General features: G+C 43.8%; 1 protein-coding gene across 2 annotated transcripts; it reads left to right on the top strand.

Annotated features, from left to right (window-relative positions):
- The first annotated feature begins 312 nt into the window (after nucleotides 1-312).
- On the top strand, nucleotides 313-20,518 carry LOC134357789 (sterile alpha motif domain-containing protein 9-like). Of its 2 annotated transcripts, XM_063069442.1 has the most exons (3): nucleotides 313-491; nucleotides 6,480-6,629; nucleotides 12,199-20,518. In XM_063069442.1, the coding sequence occupies exon 3, from the start codon at nucleotides 12,384-12,386 to the stop codon at nucleotides 17,106-17,108; it is 4,725 nt and encodes a 1,574-aa protein (XP_062925512.1). In that variant the 5' UTR covers nucleotides 313-491; nucleotides 6,480-6,629; nucleotides 12,199-12,383; the 3' UTR covers nucleotides 17,109-20,518. The 2 variants fall into 2 exon arrangements, with proteins under 2 accessions (XP_062925512.1, XP_062925511.1); XM_063069441.1 differs by lacking the exon at nucleotides 6,480-6,629.
- Nucleotides 20,519-20,920: the final 402 nt, after the last annotated feature.

Here is a 20,920-nt window from a genome sequence, read left to right as displayed (position 1 = left end):
AGTTGTCCCTAATCGACAGGTACTGAAGTTACCACTCTTCGGCGGGTACCAAAGCTACACCGAACGGCGAACTCCATGGTGAAATATGTTTTGTGGAGACCAGTATTTGGTCGTGGAACCCAATGCACTGTGAAGTGCTGTACAATAATCATCGAATAGATTCCAACCGATCTTCGCGGCTTGCGGGGTGTCTTGCTGACTGACAGCTGCGGATATCCAGACACCAGCCCCGTCCCTCGCGAAGAAATACTTCCGCGTTTCACAGGCTCTGACGTAAAATCTGATACCAAGTAAACGAATTGAGAAAGAAAAGGGAGAATCGAAACCGAAGGTTGTTTGTAATTACAGCACTTCGCGGGACTATCGCCGTCTCGGCAGGACAGGGTCTCCTGGTGCCCGGCAGGGCTTTCATCCCCTGTCCCGACGGGTGTCTGTTCCCTGAGCCGGTTTGTACCGCTACCGGACGATGCAGAGTGCCGGAGAAGGACCAGGTGAGCCTTGCGCCTCCTTTATATGACAGAGATTAGCTCAAATGTCTTTCAGTCTCACTTCCTTGGTTATCAAAACACCGGAAATATGGAAGAGCTTCGGACACGACTGCAGGTAGCTGTCAGTGTTTAAAAACGGTGCGTTATGTATGGCAGGGTGAGAGAAGGAGCGTGTACATTACTGTTCATCGTCTCCCTAGTGTAGGAGTGATGAGAATTGTGCGCAGGATGTGGGCTCTTTCCAAAAGGACTTGCACCAAATATCCGAGGGCAGGCAGCGACGGCACTGAACTTGGCTTAACACTGTAGTTCCGTCACTTCCATTGGACCAGGCTTCTCGACTTTATTTTGCTTTCAGTTCCCAAATGGATATGTTTAAGGATGTTTTTAATCCAGTTGTCACATTGAGACCATTAACCATAAAACATAGGAATAGAATTGGGCCATTTAGCCCATTATTTTTGCTCCATCACATCATGGTTGATTTATTTACACACAAAGAACTAGATCATTATAGCACACTACAGCCCCTTGGCCTAGGATATTGTGCCAACTTTTAACTTTCTCCAAGATCAATCTAACCCTTCTCTCCCACATAAACCACCCCCCAATGTTCTACCATCCAGATGCCTATCTAATAGTCTCTAAAATTGTCCCTAATCAATCTGTGTGTGCCACCACCCCAGTAGGATCACAAGCAAAAGAAAATCTGCGGATGCTGGAAATCCGAGCAACACACACAAAATGCTGGAGCAACTCAGCAGGTCAGGCAGCATCTATGTACTCTTTTCCGAGATGCTGCCTGGCCTGCTGAGTTCCTCCAGCACTGTGTGTGTTACCCCTGGCAGGATGTTCTATGCATGCACCGCAAACCGTCTGGAGAGGCGAAGGTTGAGGGGAGCTTTGATTTGACTTTATAAGGTTATGTGAGGCATCAATAGAACAGACAGACATCATTTTCCCAGTGTGGATAGTCAGAGGCTTTTTCTCACGGCTGAGATGGCTAGCACGAGAGGGCACAGTTTTAAGGTGCTTGGAAGTAGGTACAGAGGAGATGTCAGGGGTAAGTTTTTTTACGCAGAGAGTGGTGAGTACGAGGAATGGGCTGCCGGCGAGGGGGGGGTGGAGGCGGATACGATAGGGTCTTTTAAAAGACTTCTGGATAGGTACATGGGGCTCAGAAAAATAGAGGGCTATGGGTAACCCTAGGTAATCTCTAAGGTAAGGACATGTTCAGCACACCTTTGTGGGCCGAAGGGCCTGTATTGTGCTGTAGGTTTCCTATGATTCTATGAAATGTCTAATACCAGAGGACATACATTTAAGATGAGAAGGGGTAATTTTAAAGGAAACGTGAGGAGCAAGTTGTTTTACACTGAGTGGAGGGTGCCTGAACTGTGCTGCCCGGGGAGGTGGTAGAGGCTTGGATTCTTTGAGGTGAGGACATGACGAGGCTTGGGTTCTTTGAGGCGAGGACACGATGAGGCTTGGGTTCAGACTCCAAGCCGGAGACTGGACAAGGACCCAGAACCTGGGTCTAGACTCGGGCTTGGACTCCAGAACCAGGCAAAAGTGGCCTTGGGAGACTGGACTAGGCGAGGCTACAGGACTGAACGAGAGACTCCTGGGCAAGATGAAGGAACTCCAGTACAGGATGAGGGAACTCCAGCACACGACAAAGCACATGGACAGGATGAGAACACAAAGCCTTGACTTGGTACTCAGGAACAGCTGAGCCTTGGAATTGGTACGATAGGATCGCAGAACACATAGCCTTGGTCTTGGGGAGGACAGGAGCACAGAGCCTTGGTCTAGAGCACAGGAACACGGAGCCTTGGACTTGAGAGACAGGAACACAGGGACATGGAACACAGAGCCGGGACCCCTCCTTGGGAGCAGGACTTGGGGCTAGGACTCGTACACAGAACACAGAGCCAGGACCCTCCTTGGAAACAGGACTTGGGGCTGGGGCTCTACATAGAATGCTGAACACGACGAGACAGTTCCCAACACTAGGTAGTGGCAAGCACCCAGACCTACCTAGCAAAGACGTGAACACAGAGACGATTCCCAACACTAGGTAGCGGCAAACAGCCGGACCTACCTCACAAAGGTGTGGACACAGACAGTTCCAACTCAACAATAGACAATTCCTTACCTTGACACAGCGAGGTTCCGGTCTTGTTCCAGTGGTAGAACTTGACAAGGTTGCGGGCAAGTCTCCAGAAGGAAGGGGAAGGGAAGGGAACAGTCCAGCCTCAGGGTAACAGCAAAGACAGCCTGACTTACCCAATCAGAGGCAAGGACAAGATACTGACTAGACAAACCAGCAAGCACACACAAACCCAGAGCCACTTATATTCCCAGCCCCAAGACGAGCGTCGGGTGCCTATGATTAAGCCCAAATGAAACAAGGGACAGCCGGAAGACCCGGAGTCCGCAATCCACGGACCGGACCGTAAACCGGAACGCGGACTTCAGGGACCGGACCATGACAGTTCCTGTGCTGGACTGTTCTGCATTCTAAACCCATGGGCTGGGATTTGCAGGCTCAAGCCAACAGTGTTGAGTATGTTCAGTGACTCATTGTCTGAACTTGGCAAATTCAGAGATTCAGCACTAGCTAGGCACAGTGGAAGTCCTGACTTACAAAGTAATTCACTGATAAATTTTGCTGAAGTTCTCCAGACTTTATGCTGAGGAATTGGCACCTGAATCCACTATACATTTAGTCCAGGCATAAAATATAACAACATGCTGATTTATTCCAGCTGGGATAAGAGGCTTCAGGTTAAATAAAAGTGGGTGGGGCATGCTATATTTAGTTTTAAACACATTCAGTAAATGCTGGAAATCCATAGCAACTCAAACAAAATGCTGGAGGAATTCACTGGGTCAGGTTGCATCAGGAAATGAATAAACAATCAATGATTCGGGCTGAGTCCCGACATCAGAATGGAAAGGAAGACAGAGGAGAGCCAGAATAAGAAGGGAGGTGGGACAAAGAAAGAAGCTGGGAGGTAATAGGTGAAAAAGGTAAAGGGCTGGTCTCCCTTCCCTCTTCTTCCATACCCCACCATGAAACTCCTCTCATCTTTCCTCTTCTACTCACCTCCCCCGGTTCCCCACCTCCTTCCCTTTCTCCCATGGTCCACCTCCTCTCCTATCAGATTCCTTCTTCTTCAGCCCTTTACCCTTTCCACCTATCACCTTCCTGCTTCTTACTTCTTTTCCCCCTCCCCAGCCCTTTACCCTTTCCACCTATCACCTTTGAGCTTGTCCTCGTTTCCCCACCCCTCAACTTTTTATCCCGGCATCTTTCCCCCTTCCTTCCCAGTCCCGATGAAGGAACTTGACCAGAAATATTGACTGTTTATTCCCCTCCATAGATGCTGCCTGACCTGCAGATTTCTTTCACAATCTTGTGTGTGTCGCATTTAAATAGTTTGTTCAGTTTAATGTGTTCATTACTTTTAAGTATATTTGTTTTGGAATGAAGATGATCTTCATTTCTTAAAAAAAATTCACTTACAACGGTATTAACTTTCCCTGAGTGGCAGTGACCTTTAAAAGCACTTGAAAGTCCCAAGCTGCATTAACAGCTGGCAAAACTGTGGGAGGATGCTTAGACTGTAAGGTATAGGAACAGAATTAGGCCGTTCAGCCCATCAAGACTGCTCCGCCATATCATCATGGCTGATCCACTTTCCTCTCAACCCCATTCTCCTGCCTTCTCCCCGTAACCTTTCATGTCCTGACTAATCAAGAATCTATCATTCTCTACCTTAAGTACACCCAGTGACCTGTGTGCATTTAAGGCGGAGCTTGATAAATTCTTGATTTGTCAGTTGTCTGTTATTTGGTGTCTGTCAATCAGGAGGTGTAGGATGGGGCCTTCAAAACAGCCACCTCTGAGCTCATATTAGAAAGTGCTGGAGTCTCAAGTTATAAGTCAAGATATTTTTTGCTGAAGTGAAGAGAATTTTCTTCAATGTGATAATAATCATGTGGAATTTGCTGCCACAGAGTGCTAAAAATATATTTGTTGTAGTGGTTAAGAATTGTGAGGGTTAGTAACTAGTAAATAGGGATGTAGGTTGAGCTAATGTGGTAACAGAGAACCACAAAGCTTAGGACTGTAGACATGGAATGTAGCAGCAACAATACCCAATCAGGAACATGATAATTATGTTACATGTGCCCATTGTTATAATAGAAAATTTGACTTACTGTTAGACCTGTGGACAATCATTTTATTCTGTAATCAGGACCAAGTCTGTTACTTAATTAAGTCTCCTGTAGCCAGCATTTTATTATCCAAATGTAGTTTTACTGGTAATCTCTTCAACTGAGAATGTAAAAGCCATACCAAATTCACACTCAGGTAGATCAGCTTTCGCTGGTCTCTGGGTGCACACCAGATTTCAATAAATTGACAGTTACTTTGACAACTCTGTCTGGCCCTTCTGTTTGCTCTCACAAACCCTTTCAGCAGGAGTTGGAGAAATTTCAAAGATCATCACAGAGAATAGGGACAGAACAGGAATATAGACGCAGTAGCCACTTTATTAGGTACACCAGTACACCTGCTCGTTAATGCAAATATCTAAATCTGCCAACCATGTGGTAGCAACTCAATCCATAACAGCATACAGACGTGGTCAAGACATTCAATTGTTGTTCAGATTAGACATCAGAATGGGGAAGAAGTGTGATCTAAGTGACCTTGACCGTGGAGTGATTGTTGGTGCCAGATGGGGTGGTTTGAGTATCTCAGAATCTGATGATCTCCTGGGATTTTCACACAGAACAATCTCTAGAACAGGGGTTCCCAACCTGGGGTTAATGGTAGGGGTCCATGGCATAAAAATGTTAGAAACCCCTGCTCTAGGGTTTATAGAGAATAATGCGAAAAATAGTGAGCAGCTTTTCTGTGCGAGAAAACACCTTGTTAGTGAGAGAGGTCAGAGGAGAAAAGCCAGACTGGCCTCAAGCTGACAGGAAGGTGACAGTAACTTAAATAACCACACATTACAACAGTGGTGTGCAGAGGAGCATCTCTGAGCAGACAAGATACCGAACCTTGAAGTGGATGGGCTACAGCAGCAGAAGACTCTCTGAAGTTTACTTCAATCCTGTGCAGCAGACCCCAGCCCCATACCAGACAGTGATGTGGCCAGTTAGATTGCTCTCCATGGTACATCCGTAGAAATCTGCATTTTTGGTGACATATCAAATTCCTCAAACTCCTAATAAAATATAGCTGCTGTCTTGCCTCCTCTTAGATGCATTGATATGTTGGGTCCAGGTTAGATCCTCAGCGAAGTCTACAATCAGTTCTTTGGTCTTACTGACATTGTCCAAGGTTGTTGCTGCAACACCATTTAATTAGCTGGTATATCTCACTCCTGTATGCCCTCTCATCACCACCTGAGATTCTGCCAAAATGGTTGTATTATCAGCAAATTTACAGATGGCATTTGAGCTGTGCCTAGCCACATATTCATGGTTGAAATTGGGCTGTTTGGCCCATCGAGTCTGCTCTGCCATTCAATCATGGCTGATCCCTTTTTTTACTCCTCCTCAACCCCAGTTCAGGCCTTCTGCCCATAACCTTTGATGGTGTGTCCAATCAGGAAACTATCAATCTCTGCCTTAAATATACCCAACAACCTGGCCTCCACAGCTGCCTGTGGCAACAAATTCACCACCCTTTGGCTAAAGAAATTTCTCCGCATTTCTGAAAGGGCACCCCTCTATCCTGAGGCTCCGTCCTCTTGTCCTAGACTCTCCCACCATGGGAAACATCCAATTAAAGTTGGAGATATCTTTAATTGTATTAAATCTTGAGTGTTTAGAGCAGTGGGTGAAACATATATCCCTGAGCTGCACCAGTGTTGATTGTCAGGAAGTTGGAGATATCTTTAATTGTTTTAAATATAATAGCCTTCATGTTTCTAATACTTAATGATTTTTTTTTTGAACACAAAGATTGTAAACATAAGAGATTCTGCAGATGCTGGTAATCCTGAGTGATACACACAAAATGCTGGAGGAACTCAGCAGGTCTATGGAGAGGACTTCTGGCTGGGTCCCTTCATCAGGACTGGAAAGGAAGGAGATAGAAGGCAGAATAAAAAGGTGAGGCAGGAGTGCAAGCTGGCAAGCGATAGGTGAGACCTGGTGGGTGGGGGAGGGATGAGGTGAGAAACTGAGAGATAATAGATGGAAAAGGTATAGAGCTGAAGAAGAAGGGATCTGAAAGCAGAGGAGAGTAGACCATGGGAGAAAGGGAAGCAAGGGAGCAGCAGAGGGAGGTGATGGGAAGGTGAGAGGAAGATGGGAAGGGGTGAGAGGGGAACCAGAATGGGGTGTGGAAAAAGAGAGAAAGGGAGTGGAAGAAATGACCAGAAGTTGGAGAAATTAATGTTCACGTTATCAGGTTGGAGATCACCCAACCAGAATATGAGATACTGTTCCTCCAACCTAAGAGTGGCCTTATTGTGGAAGTAGGGAATGCCATGGACTGACTTGTCAGAATGGGAATAGGAAGTAAAATTAAAATGGGTGGCCACTGGGAGATCTAGCTTGTTGTGCCAGGTGGAACAAATATACTCGACGTAGTGGTCACCACTTTGTCAGGTCTCACCAATGTAGAGGAGCTGCCTTTGGCCCATAATGTGTGTGGGGGTCAAAAAAGAGCTATCAACCTAATCCCACCTTCCCACAAAGGTTCCATAACTGCTGCAGATCATTGAAGTTCAAGCATTACTGAGTTATAACATCAATTCATTCCCAAGCACTGAGAGGTATTGCCTGATTTTTCAGCGGTGAGCATGGGCTGCAGTTGAACTGCAGTGTTCGCATCTACAGTGGCGCCCACAGTACCTCCTATGCATAAAGTGGCCACTGAGTGTATGATCGTGGTCTTCTGCTGCTGTAGCCCATCCGTTTCAAGGTTCGACATGTTGTGCATTCGAAGATGCTCCTCTACAAACCACTGTTGAAACACAAGATTATTTGAACCAGTCTGGCCATTCTCCTCTGACCTCTCTCATTAATGAGGTGTTTTTGCCCACAGAACTGCCACTCACTGAATGTTTTTTTTTCCTCACACTATTCTCTGTAAACTCCAGATATTGCTGTATGTGAAAATCCCAGATTAGCAGTTTCTGAGATACTCAAACCATCCCGTCAGGTACCAACAGCTATTCCACAGTTGAAGTCACTTAGATAACATATCTTCTCCATTCTGATCTTTGGTCTGAAGAACATGGTCTCTTGACCATGTCTGCATGCTTTTATGTGTTAAATTCCTGCCACTTAATTGGCTGATTAATTGAATTGAATTGAACTGAATTGACTTACATCCTTCATATTCCTGAGGTGTAAAAATCTTTACCATAAGACATAGACCATAGGACAAAGGAGCAGAAGTCGGCCATTCGGCCCATCAAGCCTGCTCTGCCATTTTATCATGAGCTGGTCCATTCTCCCATTTAGTCCCACTCCCCCGCCTTCTCACCATAACCTTTGATGCCCTGGCTACTCAGATACCTATCAATCTCTGCCTTAAATACACCCAATGACTTGGCCTCCACTGCGGCCCATGGCAACAAATTCCATAGATTCACCACCCTCTGGTTAAAAAAATTTCTTCGCATCTCTGTTCTGAATGGGCGCCCTTCAATCCTTAAGTCATGCCCTCTCGTACTAGACTCCCCCACTACGGGAGACAACTTTGCCACATCCACTCTGTCCATGCCTTTCAACATTCGAAATGTTTCTATTCCTCCCTCATTCTTCTAAACTCCAAGGAATACAGTCCAAGAGCAGACAAATGTTCCTCATATGTTACCCCTCTCATTCCCAGAATCATTCGGGTGAATCTTCTCTGTACCCTCTCCAACGTCTGCACATCCCTTCTTAAATAAGGAGACCAAAACTGCCCATAGTACTCCAAGTGAGGTCTTACCAGCGCCTTATAGAGCCTCAACATCACATCCCTGCTCCTATACTCCATTCCTCTAGAAATGAATGCCAACATTGCATTCGCCTTCTTCACTACTGACTCAACCTGGAGGTTAACCTTAAGGGTATCCTGCACAAGGACTCCCAAGTCCTGTTGCATCTCAGAACTTTGAATTCTGTCTCCATTTAAATAATAGTCTGCCCGTTTATTTCTTCTGCCAAGGTGCCTAACCATACACTTTCCATCATTGTATTTCATTTACCACTTCTTTGCCCATTCTCCCAATCTATCCAAGTCTCTCTGCAGACTCTCTGTTTCCTCAGCACTACCGTTTCCGTCTAAAAGTGCAATGTGCAATTTATAGCAATTTATAATAAATATTATGTTCAACAAGATAGTCAGTATATAACATAGAAATACAGTTGCGTCAGCAGGAATTAATCAGTCTGATGGCCTGGTGGAAGAAGCTGTCCCGGAGCCTGCTGGTCCTGGATTTTATGCTGCGGTACCGTTTCCCAGATGGTAGCAGCTGGAACAGTTTGTGGTTGGGGTGACTTGGGTCCCCAGTGATCCTTCGGGCCCTTTTTACACTCCTGTCTTTGTAAATGTCCTGAATCGTAGGAAGTTCACAACTACAGATGCTCTGGGCTGTCTGCACCACTCTCTGCAGAGTCCTGCGATTGAGGGAAGTACAGTTCCCATACCAGACAGTGATGCAGCCAGTCAGGATGCTCTCAATTGTGCCCCTGTAGACGTTCTTAGGACTTGAGGGCCCATACCGAACTTGCTCAACCGTCTGAGGTGAAAGAGGTGCTGTTGTGCCTTTGTCACCACATAGCTGGTATGTACAGATCACGTGAGATCCTCAGTGATGTTTATGCCAAGGAACTTAAAACTATTCATCCTCTCAACCCCAGATCCATTGATGTCAATAGGGTCTCGCACATCTCTATTCCTCCTGTGGTCCACAACCAGCTCCTTCATTTTTGCAACATTAGGTAGAGGTTGTTTTCTTAAATATAAGACCATAAGACGTAGGAGCAGAATTAGGCCATTCAGCCCATCCAGTCTCACTGCCATTTCATCACGGCTGATCCTGGATCTCACTCAACGTCATACACCTGTCCTTTCACCATATCCCTCCAGGAATATCCTCCAACCAATCAGGAATCTATCTATTTTTGCTTTAAATATACCCATGGACTTGGCTCATCCGTAGTCTGTGACAGAGCATTCCACAGATTCGCCACTCTTCAGCTAAAAAAATTCCTCCTTACTTCTGCTCTGAAAGGTCACCCTTCAGTTTTGAGGCTGTGTCCTCTAGTTACAGATCTGGTTCTTCCCCCGCTCCCCAGAGTGACCATCCGCCCCACGTCCACCCTATCTAGTTCTTTCAGTGAGATTTCCACACATTCTTCTAAATTCTAGTGAGTACAGGCCCAAAGCTGCCAAACGCTCCACATAACTTAACCCTTTCATTCCCAAAATCATCCTTGTGAACCTCCTCTGGACTCTGTCCAATGACAACACATCCTTTCTGAGAGATGGGACCCAAAACTGTTGACAATACTCCAAGTGTGGCCTGAGTAGCGTCTTATAAAGGCTCAGCATTGTGTCCTTGATTTTATATTCTACTCCCCTTGAAATAAATACAAACCTTGCTTTTGCCTTCTTTACCACAGACTCAACCTGTAAATTAACCTTCTGGGAGTCTTGCATGAGGACTCCTAAGTCCCTCTGCACCTCTGAAGTTTGAACCTTCTCCCTATTTAGATAATAGTCCACACTATTGTTCCTTTAACCAAAATGCATTATCATACATTTCCCAACACTGTATTCCATCTGCCACTGTTTTGCCCATTCTTCTAATTTTTCTAATTCCTACTACAATCATATTGCTTCCTCAGCACTACCTACCCCTCCACCCATCTTCGGAGCAGAATTAGGCCATTCAACCTATTGAGTCTACTCCGCCATGGCTGATCCTGGATCCCACAACCTTATACACCTGCTTTCTCACCATATCCTTTGATGCCCTGACCAATCAGGAAACGATCAACTTCTGTCTTAAGTATACCCACGGACTTGGCCTCCACTGCAGTTTGTGGCAAAGCATTTCACAGATTCACTACAGTCTGGCTAGAAAAAAAACCTCCTCACCCCTGTTCTAAAAGGTTCCCCCTCAATTCTGAGGTTGTGCCCTCTAGTTCTGAATACCCCCACCGTAGGAAACATCCTCTTCACATCCACCGTATCTCGTCCTTTCAACATTCAGTAGGTTTCAATGAGATCCTCGCGCATCCTTCTAAATTCCAGTGAGTACAGGCCCAAAGCTGCCAATGCTCGTCATATGTTAACCCCTTCATTCCCGAAATCATCCTCGTGAACCTCCTCTGCAATTTCTCTGATGACAACACACCCTTTCTGAGATATGGGGCCCAAAACTGTTGACAATACTCCAAGTGCAGCTTGATTTGTGTCTTATAAAGGCTCAGCATTATCTCCTTGATTTTATATTCTATTCCCCTTGAAATAAATACAAACCTTGCATTTGTCTTCTTTACCACGGACTCAACCTGTAAATTAACCTTCTGGGAGTCTTGCATGAGGACTCCTAAGTCCCTCTGCACCTCTGATGTTTGAACCTTCTCCCTATTTAGATAATAGTCCGCACTATTGTTCCTTTTACCAAAATGCATTATCATACCCTTCCCAACACAGTATTCCATCTGCCACTTTTTTGCCCATTTTTCCAATTAGTCGAAAACCTGCTGCAATTGCATTGCTTCCTCAGCACTACCTACCCCTCCACCTGTCTTTTTATCATCCACAAAGCCATCAATTCCATTATCTAAATCATTGACAACCAATGTGCAAAGTAGCAGTCCCAATACTGACCCCTGAGGAACACCACTAGTCACTGGCTGCCAACCAGAAAAGGCCCCTTTTATTCCCACTCACTGCCTCCTGCCTGTCAGCCATTCCTCTATCCATGCCAGTATCTTTCTTGTAACAACATAGGATTTTAAGCAGCCTCATGTGTGGCACCTTATCAAACACTTACTGAAAATCCAAGTAAATGACATCAACTGCCTCCCTTTTGCTAACCCTGCTTTCTCGAAGAAGTCCAATAGATTTGTCAGGCAAGATTTTCCTTTACAGAAACCATGTGGACTTTGACTTATTTTATCATTAGTCTCCAAGTACCCTAAAACATTGTCCTTAATAATGGACTCCAACACTTTCCCAATCACTGAGGTTAGGCTAACTAGCCTATAATTTCCTTTCTTTTGCCTTCCTCCCTTCTCAAAGAGTGGAATGACATTTGCAATTTCTCAGTCCTCCGAGACCATACCAGAATCAAGTGATTCTTGAAAGGTCATGACCAATGCATCCTTTATCTCTTCAGCAACTTTTCTTAGAACTCTGAGATGTAGTCCATCTGGTTCAGGTGACTTATCCCCCTTAAGACATTCCAGTTGCCTCGCACTTTTCCTTTTGTAATAGCAATGACACTCACTCCTGCTCCCTGACACTCAGGAACCTCTGGCATACACCTAGTGTCTTCCACAGTAAAGACTGAAGCAAAGTATTTGCATTAGCAAGCAGGTGTACGGGTGTACCTAATAAAGTGGCCACTGAGTGTATGTTGATGTACTTATGACAAATAGTAAAGTTGATGCGAAAGGTTTAATGTGTTCAACATAAATAATTTGACAAATTGTGATTCCATTAAAGGTGAAGAACCAAAGGTGAACAAATCCTGCTGTTTACCCAGTGACTTAACTGAATGGACCAAAGAGCATGTGAAATCCTGGGTGACTGGTGAACTGAAACTGGGTCAGCAATGTGGTGAGATATTGTACAATGAAGATGTCAGTGGAGTGGTATTGGAAGGACTTACTAAAGCAGACATAACTGGAATGGGCATAAAGGCTGGACCAGCAGCTCTGATAATAAATAAACGTGATGAATACATCAAACTTTCAAAGAGTTCCACAAAGCAAACAACTGACGAAAGCTCCCTTTGCAAAGGGTCAAATGCTTCGGATTCTGAAGCGCCTGAGTTACTCAACGCAGAAGGTCAGGGGAGTAAATCAGCTTCCTCGGATCTCAACAAGAACCCCTCGGCACAGAAACACAGTAAGAAGAGAAGGACGGGAGATCGAGTCACACAACCCAACTCAAGCCCCACAAATTCAGAGGAAAGTGGGACAAACGGACAGGAATATCAACAAGAGAGGATTGTTCCTGTTGCAAAGGCACAGTCTGCCTCAGAATCTGAGGCAAGGAAAAACAAACAGCAGTTTGAAGAAAATGCCCCAAAACCAAGATGTGAGCCATATCCATTTGACCAGCGTCACATAGGTTCAAGGTATATACAGAACTATGTCCTTCCTCCCGAAACAGGACCCTCCAATCTCCTCGACCCAGTGCATGAGTTCAAACTTTTTAATGTGCCTGGGAATGAAACGAGGGCAGACGTAATGGAAGATATGATGAAGAAGTTCAGTAATGAAGTTTTCAGATTCTCAGCAGCATGTCTTAACAGCAGAACAAATGGGACCATCCATTTTGGGGTAGGAGACACAAAAAGTGGATACAAACATGGTGAGATTATAGGTGTGTCTGTGGAGAACACTGACAAGTACGTTGATTGTTTGTATAACAGCTTTTCTACTTACTTTGATGAGAGAGATGTTGCACATGCAAAATCCTGCATTCGACCGCCCCGATTCGTGGAGGTTTTGAACTCAGATCAAACACTGTCACAAAGATTCGTTATTGAAGTTGACATTGTGCCAAGCTCCGACATTTGTGACTCTAAATTGTACTATATCCACCTGCTGAATAAAACCGGCAAGAAGTGGATGAAGGTCAAGGAGAAGCAGTTGTTCATACGTGATGGAACCAGTTCCAGAGATATTCTGGGAAATAAAAACATCTCAGAGAGAGATGCAGAGCACAAAAAATTTCTCACCGAGACTTTAGAGGGCTTGGTCAAGATACGACGAAAGGCTGAAGCTAAACCACAAAGGGTGACAAAGACACAAGAAGGATACAATCTGATCCGGATGATTACAGGTGGCTCAGACATGATCGACACTTCCTATTATCAGTGGTATATTTTGGTGACGAATAAAGCACAGCAGAATCAAATTCAACATTTAGAGTTCCTGAACGAATTGAACTGGTTTTGTGTGCTAGAATATGACCCTGAGTCTGTAAGCAGTGGGCTATGTCATTCTTATCGTAAAGAGAGAACAGCAAACCTTCACTTCCCGGGACAGTTCCAGGATATTGATACATCAATTATTGAAAACATTGAGAAACTAAAATTGTACAAACAACCAAGCTGGATATTCTGCAATGGAAGATCAGATCTTGAAGGCCAAGAATACAAGCCACTACAACCCAATCAGTGGTATAAAGAACGAGCTGCTGACGTCAGGAGGCTGGTTTCATTCCTGTGCCGACCAGACATCATGCCTAAAGGGAAATTTCTGGTAGTGTTTTTGCTGCTGGCTAAAGTAGATGATCAAAGAGATCCCTTTCTTGAAACCTTCTGTTCATTTTACCAGGAACTGCGAGGGGTCAAAGACATGATGTGCATCTGTGGAAATGAGCAGACTTACTTGCGTTGGAAAGATCTTATGCAATTCAGGTGTGATTCAGAGGAAGTTATCCGGAGATGTGTTTCTGCCTTAAGCCTGGAAGAAGTCAATGACACCGTTCTGAAGATAAAATCGGTCACTCGGTCCACAAGGCGATTCTTGCCCTCAGCATCTGCCTCATCTGTTGTTCTTAAGAAGAAAGATGAGGAACTTATGACAGCACTTGAAATCTTGGGTGAAAATGAATGTGAGGATACTGACATAGAAAAGGATCAAAATAAGTTTAAGGAATTTCAAAAATCCAAGGAAGAACAGTTTTACAGAGGTGGTAAAGCATCGTGGTGGAATTTTTATTTTTCCACAAAAGTTCCCTTTATCAAACGGCAAGGCTACGACTGTCTTGTTGAGTTAATTAATGTAAAATCAACTTCTGCAACGTGTGTGATTATCAGTTTATTTCATCATCCAGGCTGTGGTGGCACAACTTTGGCCATGCATGTTTTATGGGATTTAAGGAAAAAGTTTAGATGTGCTGTGTTGAAGAACAATAAAGAAGATCCCTTAGAAGTTGGAAGACAAATTGTTGAGTTGGTGACCTATGGGACTTCCTGTCATCCTGTCTTACTTTTGGTAGATGACCTTGAAGAATTTGAAAATGTTCATGTGTTACAGCACTCAATTCAAAATGCAGTTGCTGAGAAAGGACTCCAATTTGATACACCATTGGTAATCCTTTTGAACTGCATGAGGTCACAGGATCCAGTTGGGAGGTCAAAGATGATGGTGTTGGAAAGTATTGCGTTGAAGCATCAACTGACTGATGCTGAGCAGCTTTTATTTGAGTCAAAACTTAAGGAAATTGAAGAGCAACACACAAAACCTGAAGATTTCTACTCATTCATGATCATGAAGCATAATTTTGATAAAAAGTACATTGAAAATGTGGTCCATAATTTATTAAAGGATTTGGATATTGCAAGCAGGCAAATACAGCTGATCTCATTCCTAGCTTTACTGAACTGCTTTGTTAAAGATTCCTCCATATCAGTTTCAAAATGTGAAGAATTCTTGGGATTAGGACAAGTGAAAACCACATTTTGGGGTCCTAAGAAGTTTGAAGACTTGATAGGCCCTTGCAATGTCCTACTTATCCGCATGGAAGTGGAAGAGTGTGGGAGGTACCAGGGAATTCGGATCATCCATCCACTGATTGCAAGTGGCTGCTTAGAAGAACTTAAGCAATCTTACAGTCTTCCCAAGAGTGACATTGTCTTGACATTTCTCACTAATAACATTTTCCTCCAACGCGGTATTGGAAGAGAAAAACTCCTACAAGACACGTACAGTATGTTAATTACCAGACAGCGGAAAGAACATGGAGATGAGGCCAATACTCTGTTCTCTCCTTTAATTGAAGCAGTACAGAATGAGGAAGGAAGTGATAAAGTCATAAACATTTTGACTGAGGCATCAAACAAGTTTGACCAAAATCCTTTCATTTCACAGGCCTTGGCAAGACACTTCTATCTGGTTAGAAAAGATTTTGATTCAGCACTCAAATGGGCTTTAAAGGCTAAAGATCAGGCAAAAGACAATTCCTACATAAGAGATACACTAGGCCAAGTTTTCAAAAGCAAATTAAAATACAAGTTGGAATCAGTTGAAATTGACAAAACAACGGTGGTGACTCCTACCCAACTGAAGGAGTTCTTGGATCTTGCGCAGTCTGCTTCAGAGGCTTTCAAACAATCACAGCAACTGACAGAACAGAAAGAAGATAGAGCTGGCTGGCATGAATGGGAGACCAGATCAAAACCTGACATTTACAATACCTCTGGATATCTGGGAGAGATTGAAGTTGCGCTGTATGTTATAGATATTGTCAGAATGGTCCCTTTCTTCAGTGGGAAGAAAGAAAGAAATGCAGGGGATTTACCATCTTTCCTGTCAGGTAACATGAATCTTCAGCATATTGAAAAAAATAATAATATCGATGCAGAATTGTGTTCAATACTTGATGAATACAATCGATATCTTATTAATATCAAAACAAACATGAAGACAGCTTTTGACTTCTTTGAAGACTACTTTGTCCATTTCAAAACAAAGAACATTGAGAGAGAAGCTGCTGAAGTTAGGGTTCGGAAAAAAGTTTCAGATTGTTTTAAAAAATACTGCAAAGTATTTTGTCAGTCACAGATAGAAACCATCTCAGCAAAGAGAAGGAATCCAAAACTCAGCCTGTCATTACAGTTGGAGGAACACAAGAAGTTCTTGGAGCCTCAAAAAGCAGACCGGTTTGCCGGTTTGCTTGAGTTCCTGACAAATAATTCTGAAACTGGGGATAAAATGGAAGAAATTGTCAATAGTCACAGATTTATCCTCAAGAATGAAACAGCAAGATTACCTCAGCAGAAACAGAATTTTATCTTGGCCAACATTGTGCTTAACTGTGTTAAACCAAATTCAAAGAACATCGAATCTTACACTAAACTTCAAGATCTTTTGAAGGAAGTGCTGCGTGATGTGGAGTTTAACTGTGGTTACGTTGAACCGTATTTCTTGGGTTCCCTGTTATTCTGGCCAACAAAAAGAAATGAAACTGAAGAAGATTTCAGACTTCTTCTGAAATGCATAACAGCAATCCGACAGTCATTCAGAGGGCGCTACAGACGAATGAGTCATTCCAAACATCCTGTTGCACACTTCTATCTCTGCAAAGAACAAGGTTTGAGGAGATTCACACACAAAGCAAAAATAGATCAAATTTTCAGAAAGGTGCCAAACCTCAATTCCTTATGGCAATCTGGAGAAATCTGGAAGACACTTGATGTCAGAAATCTTCTTGTCCGCATGAAGGGCAGAACAGGGGAGGATAACAAGCTGTACGCAGAGTTTGGCAATGTTAAAATTCCTGTGAGACCAGTATATTTGGGCAAGCTGAGAAGTGGTCTAAGCATCGAGAATGTATCCTTCTATTTGGGGTTCTCTATGGATGGACCAATTGCATATGACATTGAGACTACTGTTTAAGAGTTACAGATATAGGCTGTGAGATAACACTGATACACAGCCTTGTACATAACTTTCCTTCAGACTTCAAAATAGAACACAGACCTTAGAAATTTACGGAGCAATACTGGCCCGTCAGACTATGATATTGTGCCAACCTTTTAAGACCATAAGATATAGAAGCAGAATTAGGCCATTCAGCCCATCGAGTCTGTACGGCCATTCCATCATGACTAATCCCAGATCCCACTCAACCCCATACACCTGCCTTCTCACCATATCCTGTGATGCCCTGACCAATTGGGAAACTATCGACTTCTGCCTTAAATATACCCACAGACTTGGCCTCCACCGCAGTCTGTGGCAGAGAATTTCACAGAATAACTACTCTCTGGTTTAAAAAAAATTCCACCTTATCTCTGTTCTAAACGGTCGCCCCACAATTTTGAGGCTGTGCCGTCAAGTTGTGGATACCCCTACTAGAGGAAACAGCCTCTCCACATCCACCTTATCTTGTCCTTTCAACATTCAGCAGCTTCCAATGAGATCCCCCCACATCTTTCTAAATTCCAGTGAGTACCGGCCCAAAGCTGCCAAACACTCCACATGTGTTAACCCCTTCATTCCTGGGATCATCCCTATGAGCCTCCCCTGGACACTCTCCAATGATAACACATCCTTTCTGAGATATGGAGCCCAAAACTGTTGACAATACTCCAAGTGCAGCCTGACTAGTGTCTTATAAGGGCTCAGCATTATCTCCTTTCTGAGCCTGCTCTAAAATCAATCTAACCTTTCCCTCCTGTCTACCTAAAAGTTTTTTATATGCCCCTAATGTATCTGCCTCTATCACCACCACATTCCACACCTACCACTCTCTGTGTAAAGAAACTTACTTTTGATACACCTCCTCCCCCCCAAATACTTTCCTCCAAACACTTAAAATAATGCCCTTTGTACTTACCATTTCCACCCCAGTAAGAACTCTCTAGCTGCTCACACAATCTACGCCTTTTATCGTCTTATACACCTCTGTCGAGTCACCTCTCATCCTCCTTCTCTCCAAAGAGAAAAGCCCTAACTCACTCAACCTATCCTAATCAGACTTGCTCTCTAATCCAGGCAGCATCTCCTCTGAACCCTCTTTAAAGCTTCCACGTCCTTTCCATAATGAGGTGATCAGAAATGAACACAATACTCCAGGTCTGCTCTAGCCAGGGTCCTATAGAGCTATTTTGTAATTTATTTTGCTGCTCTTAGGGTCATAAGACCATCTTATGAAGGGCTGAGCTACCACAGCCATCCATGGCAATGAATTCCACAAAATTATCACCATCTGCCTAAAGAAAATCTTCCTCATCTCTCTTCTAAAGAGATGTCCTTCTATTCAGAGGCTGTGCCCTCTGGTCCTAGACTCATCCACTATAGGAAATGCCCTCTTCACATACACTCTATCTAGGCCTTTCAATATTTGATAGTTTTCAATGAGATCCTCCCTCATTCTTCTGAACTCCGGGGAATACAAGCCCAGAGTCATCAATCACTCCTCAGACGTTAACACTCTCAGTCATTGGGTCAGTGTCATAAACCTTCTCTGAACCCTCTCCAATACCAACACACCCTTTCTTAGATAAGGGGCCCAAAACTGCTCACAGTACTCCAAGTACAATGATGATCACTCTTTCTATCTCCTTCAGATCACTTCAGGTTTTCAAGAGAAAAAGCATTTGGCAAATTTCTGCACATCTCTTTACCACTTCATCTAATGCAAAGCCCAAAATTTTAGCCTGTATTTTCAGCATCTGTATTTTATTTCCTGGATTCTATTTTGTTAATTCAGCTTTTTGTTAAATACCAGCAGAATAATCCTCTATTTCAATTAGATTTTCTGATCAGCATTACCTTTTTTTTATTGAAAGTAGTAGAAGGCATACCTCAAGTTCCAAAGCACAAAGCATCAAGGCTAGCTACATTTACACAGCACTCAGAATCCAGCAGTTAAAGGCAGCCTCTAATATCGAATTAGGAAATACTAATAACCTGTCTTGGTTCTTTGGGGGGGAAGGAGAGGCAGTGTGGGGATAAATTCCCACTATCTATTCCTAATGGCATGCACCTCAAATAGCCTCTGACAACCAAGTCCAGCTCCTAACCCTTCACATATGGCTTTGATTTGGTAAGATGGGGCTCATCAGCTATGGTTGGCAGCTCATCGAGGAGAAGGAAAACTCTGATCTCAAACCTGCACTGCCTTGTGGCTGTATCCACTCATGGGGAAGGCTTCAGGATTAAATCCAGAGGAAAATTCCAGAGCTGGAGTCTCTAAGACAGTCCTGCATTGAGTTCAATGTTGACAGACAACTGCTACGATGCCACTGGTGCCAAATACTGTCGATCTCTGGTGTTCCTTTGGATTCATCAGCTGTGTGGAGATGGGGAGTCTGTTACATGGACAGCAGCTTGCTCTCCATATCATATTGCCCTGGCTTACATATCATGTTGACAGGGGTCCCCAACCTTTTTTGCACCGCAGACCGGTTTAATATTGACGATATTCTTGCGGACCAGCCAATGGGGGGGGCGCGCGGGGGGGGGGGTACTGTTCTAGTTCAACAGTGCGTGACAGGGAATGAGGAAAGGTGCAGCTGACTCATATCATTTCATATCGCCAAATCATATCGTTTCCTCGCGGCCCGGCAGCACATGCTTTGTGGCCTGGTGGTTGGGGACCACTGATATAGACAGCTGGGATGCAGTATCTATGGTTGACCCTGACCAATGGAGGCCGCAGTAATATTAACCTGACTTAAAGCCTGGATTGGGCACAATTACTTTGACTAATTGCGGTGGTAGGAAGAGCTTATGGGGTCAGAATCAGGATCAGGTTTATTATCACTGAGGAATGTCATGAAACTTGCACAGTGAAATGCATAAACATTACTATATATTGCAATAAGAAATGCAAAAAGAAGGGAAAATAATGAAAAAATGTTCATGGGTTCAAGGACCATTGAGAAATCTGATGGCAGAGGAGAAGCGGTTCCTGAATGATTGAGTGTGGGTCCTCAGGTTCCTGTACCTCCTCCCTGATGGTAGTAATGAGAAGAGTTGGACTCACCATCCTCCCTATCCCTACTGTCATGGGCAGATTCCTCCCAATGCCCTGTCTTCCAAAATAAGCAATCGTCCTGTTTAGTGCTGGTTATCTTCAGTGCTCCTGGTACTAAAATTCTGCAAACTGCATATTTGGTGAATGCTGGGACCAAGCAAGATATATCTAGAAAACTTTGTGCACAGTCCATTACTTTTGTAGAGACTATATTATCTGCCTCTATGCCTGATGATTCAAATGTACTTTTGATAACTTCTTTTATAAACAAAGCTTAAGCAACTTACTGGACTCTGCAATTTGTCTTTTTAATAAATGCATTATTTGCGAAGGTGGTGTTTGTCTTTTTTTCCTTCTCATAGAGTCATAGAGCACTAGAGCACAGAAACAGGCCCTTCAACCCACCTAGTCCATGCCAAACTATAATTCTGCCTCATCCCATCAGCCTGCACCCGAACCATAACCTTCTATACCTCTCTCATCCATCTACCTATCCAAATTTCTGTGAAATGTTTGTTGCATAAAATAACCAGAGGCTATTTCCAAATGCTGCTTTCTTATTTGAAGATTGAAGTCAAACATATCAGGAGTTGAACTGTGCCTCATCATTTACCGGGAACGCGAGCAGAAGAGGCAATTTCCCTTGGGTTTGCAGCTGAAGATTAAAAAAGGCAGCACTTCATGGCAGTTTTTGGAGTTGGACTGTGCCCAATCAGTGAACAGG

This window comes from Mobula hypostoma, chromosome 17 (assembly GCF_963921235.1).
Source record: "Mobula hypostoma chromosome 17, sMobHyp1.1, whole genome shotgun sequence".
NCBI classification, from domain to species: domain Eukaryota; kingdom Metazoa; phylum Chordata; class Chondrichthyes; order Myliobatiformes; family Myliobatidae; genus Mobula; species Mobula hypostoma.
The sequence above is the reverse complement of the archived record's forward strand: the minus strand, read 5'-3'. Positions and strand labels throughout refer to the sequence as shown.

Bases quoted from the DNA above. Each gene is read 5' to 3' on its own strand.
- LOC134357789 (XM_063069441.1), top strand. From the start codon at position 467: ATGCAGAGTGCCGGAGAAGGACCAG. The intron at 492-12,198 runs GTGAGCCTTGCG...ATTCCATTAAAG, and splicing joins GAGTGCCGGAGAAGGACCAG to GTGAAGAACCAAAGGTGAAC.